Below are 11490 nucleotides of genomic sequence, written 5' to 3' on the forward strand. Positions count from 1 at the left end.
AGTATTAGTGAGAAAATTAAATGTAAATATAATGATCAATTGTGAGGAACAATGATTATCATTCGGTTTAGAATCGGCCACCAACTCTACAAATGAAATATGAACATGTTACACACACTTATACACACATATATATATATACTTGATTTATGTAGAAGACCCATTACGTAGGTGTTTGTAACCAACCTTAGGCTACAATAAAAGATCAAGAACAATATTCTATGCATTAAGTATGCATACTGGAGGCCACATTTTTCTCCATTTGCCTGTCCAATTCGAAATGGATTAGTTTTTTTTCGTCAGCATGAATTGAATTTGAAGTGCCTTTATATCGTTTCTAGTAGCTGAAACCTCAAATGAACTATTTCCTTCGTGAAATTTTCAAGTTTACAATAGCAAAATTACACACACTTCTCCCTCCTTCCTTTGCAACAGACCTGCTTCCGTTCTGGTTTGCATTCAAAGACAGACGCCGGTTTGGTGTTCCATTGGCTCCTCCGTTGCTAGCTCGTGCCCCCACCGGTTTCTTTGCACTCACTGGTCTCGCAGGGCTTGGCCTGGTGCTGAAGGCAGTGTCTTGCTCCACGTGTGGCTGTTCTTGAACCTTCTTTTGTTCCTGTTTGTTAAGACAAAACATGGGTTTATTGCATGTCATGTTCACTTTATATAGAGTAGAAGTGATGAACTTTACCCTCAGCCTCCGTTTCTCATCTTCTCGTTCTTGACTAAGCAGTAAGCATACCGTACTCATCTAACATAGCTAGCAAAGGAACCATCGTATGCAAAAGACATGTTGTGTTCCTCTTCCCAAGCTCTGGTCTTAGCAACCAATGTGTCCACCATGGCTTTTCCACAAACACAAAAGATCCGTTAGGACAAAAAAGAATCTTCAAGTGTAATCTTTAACTTCTTCTACGCTTACCAGTAATCTTGCTAACCAGAACACGTGCTTTCTCAGCTCTCTTGAGATTCAAATGAGCTCCTCTACTTGCACTGTACCTGTTCTGATCCTGTTTCACTAAGTAATGAACATTACGGCCAGAGAAAATAGAATTATGATTCTAAGCTCAATTAATCTGACAAAAAAAAAAATTTACTATTCCTCACAAGGTCTAAGAGGAGAATAAATATGCAACAAAAATAGGAGCCTCATCCCCACATCGTTAAACCAAACCTAGCAACATTACCTCAACCCTTACCAGGAAGCTAGGCTGCAAGAAAAGTGCTCCCAAAATCAACCCCTGGTGTGGAAAAAATAAGAGAAAAACAAAACAGAATTGATGAAGCATGAAGCATAAAATCAGTGGAAGCCATCGCAAGAGCAATGGCAAACAATGGCTTATGCGATCAACATGGCAGTTTAATTGAAACTGGCACTATTTTGGTTAATTGAATAACAAACAAAAGCAAGATAGTGGGACATAGTGAACTTGCCGTTTGGTTTCTTTGCTATAGTTTCAACAGAGGAGGTTTTCGGGATTGAATCGAAGCAACTTAAGACAAAGTGGTTTATATGGAAGGAGATAAAGAGGGAGGTGAAATGAACTCATTAAGAGGGTACTGAAGAACACCATTGATTGATGGTAGATGAGGCTCAGTAACGGAGATTGGATGAAGAGGAAAGGAGAAGACAAAGTCGAAGGAAAGAGTCGATATGGTTTATTTACATGTGTTGCTGGGCCGCAGAAGGACGAAGTCCAATGAAACAATAATTTTTATTCTCAGACAGAAATCAATATGACATGGCACTTTGTAAGATTTTTATTGGATGATTTTTAAATCTGACTTGGCATGCTTCTCCTTTAAGCATATTCCCCTTTTATTTATTGTATGATTCTTCTTCTTTTTTGTTAGTATTTATTTTCTTTACTTGTTTGATTGTATATTTAGATTTTAGTCCTTTTGGAAGCACATTTAACTGTTTTAATAGTAAATGATTAATTCTAACTAATATTTAAATAATACATTCATTTTATTTACTATTTCAAAGTTTAGTGGTTTATAGTATGATGAACAAAAACAATTTTATTTATGATATTAACTTATTAGTATATATATATGTGTGTGTGTGTAAATTAAAGATTTATTTTTCCTATATATTTTCAAACTAATGTATTGCAATTAATAACTTATGTAATAAGTAATAGTTTATCATTAAAAAAATTAGCATGAATTGAAGAAAATTGGCATTATTAATATTATCATTCATATTTATAGTTGTTTATGTTTTATTATTAAAATTTTACAATATTTATTAATAAATTATTTCTATTATACTAATTTTCTATATAATTAATTATGTGCCCTCGACAAATATTTTTTTTGGGTCCGCCACTGGCAACGCCATTTCACCAACCTGGATTGTCTTCTTCTTTCTTATCCGGTGATCACGTTCCGACTCTATCTACGCCATCGGTCAAAAAGATATCTCCTTTTGTTTGCACCACTCTTCGTATGACGGATGTCGCAAGAACAATTGGGATACGAACACAGTATTTCTGATACTTCCATGTATTGGACTCTCTTTTTTTAAATGGCCATTTTTTTTCTTTTAATTAGAAAACCATAATCTGTAATCATAGACTATATAAAAGGATCATATTATTTGCGAGTATACAACCAAACAACTCTATCAAATTATAATCCATTTACTTTGTCATTTATATGAGTGGTTGAGCTAATTTTTTAAAAAAGATAACTAAGCTAATATTTATAGGAAAAAATTAATGTTTCAAAACAATTGAAGTTTTCAATTTGTAACGTAAAAATTTAACATCATTTGACATTATGACCTAACGAAAATGTAATATCATTTGGCATTGTGACCAATTACACAATACAACATCTTTTTTCTTTTGTACCTTGGCTTTACAACATTTGTTTGGTTGTGTAAAAAATTGTACATTTTTAATACGTGCATTAACCTTAAACATCAAAGGAAGAGTAGAAATTAACTAAAAAATTTATGACATTAATGTGCTAGTTAAATTTAAGTACTTCAGCCTATTAGTACATTAATTTCATTGCATATAGTCACTAAGATTTAGAAGAAAAAAAAATGAATTGAGGAAAATATAACATTCCTTTATAGAAAAACACATTGGAGCAAAATTTGCATCTCTATTTTTTTCTTCTATGATCACTAAGATAGAAATAGATTGGAAATTGTCTAAGTTCAACTAAGTTCAAGATCCTAGTTTAATGAAACTATGTCTACGATACTCAACTTATTCCGAAACTTCTTGATAAAAATTTAGATGTCCAAATCATGTGTTCATGAATTTTTTGTTTAAATATGTATATTAGACACAAAAACTTAAAATTTAAATGATAAATTAGAAAAAATTGTTTGTCCACAAAAAGTTATCTTGTTCATGGCGACAGTTTAATTTATTTTAAAATAGTGTAAAAAAGTGATTTATATCTTTAAAATGATTTATTTTGTAACTGAAGCTAGTGGCTATTGTGTAAGATAACTATTCTTTCTTTTTCTTCTTTTTTTCCGACGACCTACTCCGGCCAATCAAATTCAAATCAGTCTCTCTGTCTCTGTGAGTGAAAGGATATCCTCGTATGGATTCAATAGTGAGTGAAGTGGTGATCAACGTATGAAACTGATTGCGTAAGCAAGTACGCATCACGTGGTTGGTAGAGAGGGACAAAGTTAACTCAGAAAAGACCAAAACAAAAGGAAACAGGTGCTAGTGCGATCCTTTCATTTGCATAAACACAATGACGTGGACTTGCTTATGTCTTTTAGCTTTGTCAGTGAGAATCAACTTCACCTTTGATAGAGGCAAAGCGTTTTGCTCCCTTTTTTTTTGATTTCTAATTGATTCATCTGTGTTGCTGCTTCTACAATGGCCGTCTCCATTGGTACGAATACGATCAACCCTTTTCTCTTAGCACTCTCCATTGCTTTCTTCAATGCTTAGTTTTCCAAGTTCTTGGCATTCTTGGATTGTGAGTAAACCTCTGAGGTTCTTGTAATCACTGATCCTATTATAGTGATGATCATTGTTTATGGTGCAGGAAGCCTACCATGGTGTGACGTTGACTCTTCTTGCTTCCAAAGAAGCGTCATATATCTCATTAATCTACTGTTCCTCTGCATCTTCTACTTGCTCTTGGCAGCTAGTTGTGTTTCCAAACAGTTTACTATCAGGAGCCGCAACAAAGGATGGACCTTTGTCGCTGCAGCTATATGCTGTCTTGTTACTAGCATCACTTTCCTTGGTGCTGGTTTAAAATTTCTGATTGATGGTGCTAATAACGTCTTTTGGGTCTCTTGCGTTGTTCAAGGCATCATTTGTCTCTCACTTGCGGCTTCTCCGTTTGTTCAAGGGATCTCAAAATGGATTAACATCGTTACATCTGTTTGGTGGGTGTCTTTTGCTTTGTTGGATTCAGCTGAAAAGATTGAGATACTTTCACAGGGAGAAGGCATCAGAGTATTAGACATCATAACATGGCCTGTGAGCCTTATGCTTCTTATTTGCTCCTTCATATCTCTCAAAGCCTCTCCAGCTCCTCAAGATTTCAGTGAAACAGGTCTTTCTGATCCTTTATTAACTGACAAATCGGCGAGGTTGGCCACAGCTGGGTTTTTCAGCATCTTGACATTCTCTTGGATGAATCCTTTACTCTTGGCTGGTTTCAAGAAACCATTGTCCTCAGAAGACATCCCTAGTCTACTCCCAGAGGATGAGGCTAAGTTAGCTTACACTAAATTCTCTCAAGCATGGGATACACTTCTCGCGGAAGGAAGCTTAACTAAGGAAAGAAACTTGGTGTTTAGAGCCATTGCAAAAGTTTACTTCAAGGAGAACATATTCACAGCAGTTTGCGCCTTATTCAGAACCATTGCTGTTGTATCTCTTCCACTAATGCTATACGTCTTTGTGAACTATGCAAACAGTGACCACCGTGATCTCCGTATTGGTCTCTTCAACTTATCTTGTCTAGTTTTGCTGAAGCTAGTTGAATCCTTGTCAATGAGACACTGGTACTTTGCGGCAAGAAGATCAGGGATGAGGATTAGATCAGCTCTGATGGTAGCTGCCTACAAAAAGCAGCTAAAGCTATCAAGCTTGGGGAGGAAACATCATTCATCTGGAGAGATTGTGAACTACATCGTGGTGGATGCATACCGTATGGGAGAGTTCTTGTGGTGGTTCCACTCAGGATGGAGCGTTACACTGCAGCTTTTGCTATCTACAGTTGTTCTCTTTGGAGTGGTTGGAGCAGGAGCCTTTCCAGGTTTGATTCTTCTTCTCCTCTGTGGTCTCCTTAACCTACCGTTTGCAAAGATGCTGAAGAACAGCCAGACGCAGTTCATGATGGCGCAGGATAAACGTCTGAGGTCAACCTCAGAGATTCTGAACAGTATGAAAGTCATTAAGCTGCAGTCATGGGAAGAGGAGTTCAAGAAACAGATTGAGTCTTTCCGTGCTGATGAGTTTAGATGGTTGGCTAAGGCTCAAATGACAAAGGCCTTTGGTACTTTCCTGTATTGGCTGTCTCCAACAATAGTTTCCGCTGTTATCTTTGTGGCGTGTGGTTTGCTGAAGAGCCCTCCGCTGAACGCAAGCACCATCTTCACTGTTTTAGCTACGCTGAGAGTTATGTCAGAGCCTGTTAGGCTTATACCTGAAGCTATCTCCGCTATCATCCAAGTCAATGTGTCTTTTGACAGGATAAACAACTTCTTGCTTGGTGATGAGCTGAAGATTGATGAAGTTGAAAGAAGTGTTCTGGAGAAATCTGGAGAAGTAGTTGACATACAAGCTGGTAACTTCAGCTGGGATCCAGAGATGACAAAGACTCCAACTCTAACGAATATAAGTTTGGACATAAATTATGGGCAAACAGTTGCGGTTTGTGGACCAGTTGGTGCTGGAAAATCTTCATTGTTGCATGCATTACTCGGAGAGATACCTACAGTTTCTGGAACTGTAAGTCTATTTGTTCATTATGTATAAGGCTGTAACTGATAAAATAATAAGGAATTGGTGGAATTGAAATAAATGGAATACACCAAAAAATGGAATAGAATTCATTCTATTCATTCATAACCAAATTTGTTATGGAATGATTATCTTTGTATTTTTATCTATTTATTTGTGGAATTGATGGAATTAGTATCCACGTCAATAATCAATAAGTATGTTTGCTAAGAGATGGTTTCTCTATGTTCTTCATTTGAAACAGGTAAAGGTCTCTGGGTCCATAGCTTATGTTTCTCAGACCTCTTGGATCCAAAGTGGTACCATAAGGGACAACATCCTCTATGGAAAGCCAATGGAAGCCAGACGATACAACGCTGCTATTGCAGCATGTGCGTTGGATAAGGACTTAAATGACTTTAGACATGGTGATCTCACAGAGATAGGACAAAGAGGGCTTAACTTGAGTGGAGGACAAAAGCAAAGGATTCAGTTGGCACGTGCCGTCTATGCAGACGCTGATGTTTACCTGCTTGATGATCCTTTTAGTGCTGTGGATGCTCGTACTGCTGGAGTTCTTTTTCATGTAAGTGATAACATTTCTTTTGAAGAAGTTTTCTTGAAGGATGCTTTTTAATATATTTTAGTTGTGACTGTAGAAATGTGTTGAGGACTCGCTGAGGGAGAAAACTGTCGTTCTGGTCACTCACCAAGTTGAATTCCTCTCAGAAGTTGATCAAATTCTGGTAAAATTTGTGTGGTAGCTGATAAAAAGACTGCATATGTCTTAACTTGTTAATGATGGATGTTCTTGATCAGGTTATGGAAGAAGGAAGAATCACTCTATCAGGTAAGTATGAGGAACTCTTAATGATGGGGACTGCATTCCAACAGCTGGTGAATGCTCATAATGAAAGCCTGGGAGATTTTAAGCAAGGGGGTACAAACAGAGAGATGGGAGATATCAATATTGTCGAAAAAGTAAAAGAAGAAATCAAAACAATTGATACAAGAGGGATCCAACTTACACAAGAGGAAGAAGTAGAGTCAGGTTATGTTGGATTGAAACCTTTCTTGGACTACTTCCGTGTCTCCCAAGGATGGTTTCTTCTATCAGCAACCGTATTGGGACAGGTTGGTTTTGTAGTTTTCCAGGCTGCATCAACATACTGGCTTGCATTTGCTATTGGGATCCCTAAACTCTCAACTACGATGGTTATTGGCGTCTACAGCGTTATCTCCACTCTCAGTGCTGGTTTTGTATACTCCAGAGCTGTTACAACTGTCTATCTTGGGCTAAAAGCTTCCAAAGCTTTCTTCTCTGGTTTCACAAATGCAGTCTTCAAAGCTCCCATGCTGTTCTTTGATTCTACTCCAGTTGGACGCATTCTCACCCGAGTAAGACCATGTTTGCTTATATATATACACTACAGATCAAGTATGATATGATGATACAAATGAATGTGAAATTTTGCAGGCCTCATCTGATATGAACATCTTGGACTTTGACATTCCATCTGCGTTCATACTTGTTGTAGTACCTGCTGTTGAGCTCACTGCTGCTCTTATCGTGATGACATATGTTACATGGCAAGTGATTATCATAGCTCTTCTTGCTTTGGCAGCCACCAAAGTTGTTCAGGTACCTATTTTGATTCTACTCCTTTTTTAATTAGTTTATGCAGCAAATAAATCTACTAACATCCGTCTCTTGAAAAAAGGATTACTATCTAGCCTCTGCAAGGGAGCTGATCAGGATCAATGGAACAACCAAAGCTCCAGTGATGAATTATGCTGCAGAAACCTCACTTGGAGTTGTGACAATAAGAGCTTTTGGAACGGTAGATAGATTCTTCAAAAGCTACCTAAACCTAGTGGATGCAGATGCGGCACTGTTCTTTCTGTCTAATGCAGCCATGGAATGGGTCATCATGAGGATAGAGATTCTGCAGAATGTGACTTTATTCACCTGTGCACTACTGCTTATCCTTATTCCCAAGGGATACATAGCTCCAGGTACATTAAATTGTTTTAAGCACATCTTTCATCACATCATAATGAAAGGTTTTAGATGAACTTGTGCTTTGGTGTTGCAGGTTTAGTTGGGCTCTCACTCTCATATGCATTAACATTGACACAAACTCAGGTGTTTCTAACCAGATGGTATTGTACCTTATCAAACTCCATCATTTCGGTAGAGAGGATAAAACAGTATATGAGCATACCAGAAGAACCTCCTGCGGTTGTTGACGGTAGAAGACCACCGTCCTCATGGCCTTCTAATGGTACCATTCACTTGCAGGAGCTTAAGGTAAGAAGAATACCTTTCTTGTTAATAGATGATGGTTTTCAATTAGGCTAAATACATTTTTTTTTGCTTCTTCCTATAATTACAGATAAGATACCGTCCCAATGCTCCATTGGTTCTCAAAGGAATCTCTTGCACGTTCAGGGAAGGGACAAGAGTTGGAGTTGTGGGGAGAACAGGAAGTGGGAAAAGCACTTTGATCAGTGCTTTATTTCGTTTGGTAGAACCAGCAAGTGGTTGCATATTGATTGATGGTATTGACATAAGTAAGATTGGTCTGAAGGACCTGAGGATGAAACTCAGCATCATTCCTCAAGAGCCAACTCTTTTCCGTGGCTGCATAAGGACCAACCTTGATCCTTTAGGTGTTTACTCCGACGATGAAATCTGGAAGGTAAAAGAAAAAACAAGAAACAAGAATGTGATTTCTTCTAAACACTTTGCAGCCTTTTTCTGATGAAACCATTTCCTTAGGCTCTCGAGAAGTGTCAGCTCAAGATAACGATCAGCAATCTCCCAAATAAACTTGATTCATCAGGTAAATGAAAAGTAGTGATGCTTTTTTTTTTGTTTACAAGATTTGGTTTCATCCTTATGTTCATCTTTTTGTTGTATGAGAAAGTGAGTGAGGAAGGAGAGAACTGGAGCGTGGGACAGAGACAGTTGTTCTGTCTGGGGAGAGTGCTGTTGAAGAGGAACAAAATATTGGTGTTAGATGAAGCTACAGCTTCCATTGATTCAGCCACTGATGCAATCATTCAGAAAACTATAAGAGAGGAATTTTCCGAGTGCACGGTGATAACAGTTGCTCATAGAGTACCAACGGTTATAGATTGTGACATGGTCATGGTTCTCTCATTTGGTAAACATCTTCTTCCTCATAAATCATAATGATTCCCTCTCTATTTCATGTCGAGGCTCATGAGTACCAATGGGGTTTTTGGTTTGGTTTTTGTGAACAGGTGATGTTGTGGAGTACAACGAGCCTTTGAAGCTGATGGAGACTGATTCTTACTTCTCCAAGCTAGTTGCTGAGTATTGGGCAAGTTGCAGAGGACATTCTTCTCAGAATCTTCAAGTCCACATCTAATATATCTTTTGCAAGTCTACTTGTATCAGCTGCTACTGAAATAGAAATGTCTAATAATTCACATTATTAAATAAAAAATGTCATTATTAAATAAAAGAAAGACACAAAAGCGATGATCACTAATCAGAAACAGAGGAGTGACGTCATTTTCCGATAGAAAATTAACAGATATTTACTTCCCCAGCCATCCCTCTCCACGACTACATCTTCCAAAACAGCTTTGAGCCTTTGAGTTTTCCGCTGAACGATGCTTGATCAACGGTACCACTGACTCCATCTGGGAGATATTGAGGAAGGATCTAAGAGCAAGACTAGCTAACGCAATGTAAACTTTAAAATGTAATTATTTTTCAGGCACTAGAGCAAATATTTTTACTGTAAGTTTCTTCTTTCTTTTGTTTTTCACAACGTTGAAAAATATATATATATATATATATATATATATATCTAAAATTATTATTGATAATAAAAAATAGTGGTGTTAAGAAAAATAGTGGTGGCGTTTTTGGGTATAGGGTTTCAAATTTTAAAAAATAAAAAATTAAAATTAAAATTTTTAAAATAAAAATGAGTTATTTTGATCATTTTCTATGGCTATTTTTATGACAGAGCCTTAAAAATTACTATATGAGAGAATTATCCGATAGTAAATCACTAAATTTTAATAGGAAACAAACAAAAATATTTATCTTTAAAATGGAGAAAGTACAATAACGCGAATTTGTTCTCTCCTTCCTCGCCATTGCTTACCTCGGAGCCATCTCTATACCACTGCGAATCCGTTTTACATGGAGGCTGAGATCACTAAACAGGCAAAAGCCTCCTCCGCGAAGATGATCATTACGAACCGATGCTACGTCGATTAGCTAACAAACCTTCAAAACGTTTTGATAGTTTGCGTAGACGACGCTGTTTCGTTATTTAGCGGTTGCGTGAGCTTCACGGAACAAACTCAAGCGGACGAAACAGAGCTTCCTAAACCGGAGACCACGGGGCTTCCAAAGGGAGTGATGATTACTCATAAGGGGTTAGTTACGAGCATTGCTCAGAAAGTCGACGGAGAAAACTCTAATTTCAACTTAACCGAACATGACGTCATCCTCTGTTTTCTCCCAATTTTTCACACTTACGCGTTGAACTCGTTGATTCTTCCTGCAATTAGGCTGGTGCGGCAATCTTGATCGTTCCGAGGTTTGAATTGAATCTAGTGATGGGGCTGATTGAGAGGTACAAAGAACACGGTTTTTTCCGGTGGCTCCTCCGGTAGTTTTAGCGTTCGTTAAGTCCCCGGAGACTCAGAGATATGACCTGATTTCCGTGAGGATGATGATGTCAGCCGCGGCGACGCTTCGGAAGGAGCTCGAAGACGCCGTGCGCTGCAAGTTTCCAATGCCATATTAGGGCAGGTTAGTTTTAAATAGTATCCTCACTTCTTCACAAATATTTTATTAGTTTCTTCGTAAGTTTTAGTGCAACTGGACATAGGGGATTCTAGCCTAAAAATCTTCAAAATCCAAGAAATGGGAATGTTGATATTGATATTTTGGGCCCGACGTATATCTTACGGACCAAGACTGTAAGCCCGTGAAATCCGTCAAGATTCTAAGACTAAAAGGAAAGATTTGAAGAAAAAATTAGTCTCAAAATATTCTTAACATATTTACATTAAGTATTTAGAAAAGTTAGTATTATCTAGTGGTGTGAACATTATATTAATGTTACCGTTATATATATGTATCTTATATTCTCATATGAAACACAATGCAATAATATTATATTCTATTGTACTTTGCATGATTAACGATTCGTAGGAGAGTAATAATTTACTACTTATAAATGTACTTTGGGGTTAACGTGCATCTGTCATTGTAATATAAATTCGTTGTAACATTGTTACCTACCAAAATCGAAATTTTCCTATAACATTGATTTTCTCCCTCATTCTTAAGATGCACAAAAAAAAAACGAAAAAAGTAAAAAAAAATGCCTAGAAATATCTATGAGCTTCGGAGTTGGATGTATGCGCATAAAGATTCAAGAGGAAGAGTAACAGAAGAATTTCTCAACAGAGCAGAGATGTTCATGTACCAGGCCGGACATATGTCTCTCACAATGGAAACGGGTAAAATGTTCTGTCCATGTCGTAA

The 11490-nt window shown here is 37.3% G+C and overlaps 1 protein-coding gene across 1 annotated transcript; it reads left to right on the forward strand.

Moving 5' to 3' along the window:
• The first annotated feature begins 3483 nt into the window (after positions 1-3483).
• On the forward strand, positions 3484-9387 carry LOC106305905 (ABC transporter C family member 8-like). Its single transcript, XM_013742366.1, has 12 exons — positions 3484-3876; positions 4033-5954; positions 6211-6531; positions 6605-6691; positions 6765-7343; positions 7423-7587; positions 7667-7961; positions 8042-8256; positions 8342-8647; positions 8728-8791; positions 8876-9115; positions 9216-9387. The coding sequence occupies exons 1-12, from the start codon at positions 3861-3863 to the stop codon at positions 9341-9343; spliced, it is 4338 nt and encodes a 1445-aa protein (XP_013597820.1). The 5' UTR covers positions 3484-3860; the 3' UTR covers positions 9344-9387.
• Positions 9388-11490: the final 2103 nt, after the last annotated feature.

This window comes from Brassica oleracea, chromosome C1, assembly GCF_000695525.1.
Source record: "Brassica oleracea var. oleracea cultivar TO1000 chromosome C1, BOL, whole genome shotgun sequence".
Taxonomy (NCBI): domain Eukaryota; kingdom Viridiplantae; phylum Streptophyta; class Magnoliopsida; order Brassicales; family Brassicaceae; genus Brassica; species Brassica oleracea.

What these genes read in the sequence shown, in the direction of transcription:
- LOC106305905 (XM_013742366.1), top strand. An exon ending in CTGCTGGAGTTCTTTTTCAT is followed by an intron (nt 6,532 to 6,604) that starts GTAAGTGATAAC and finishes TTGTGACTGTAG; the next exon opens with AAATGTGTTGAGGACTCGCT. An exon ending in CAAGGGATACATAGCTCCAG is followed by an intron (nt 7,962 to 8,041) that starts GTACATTAAATT and finishes TTGGTGTTGCAG; the next exon opens with GTTTAGTTGGGCTCTCACTC.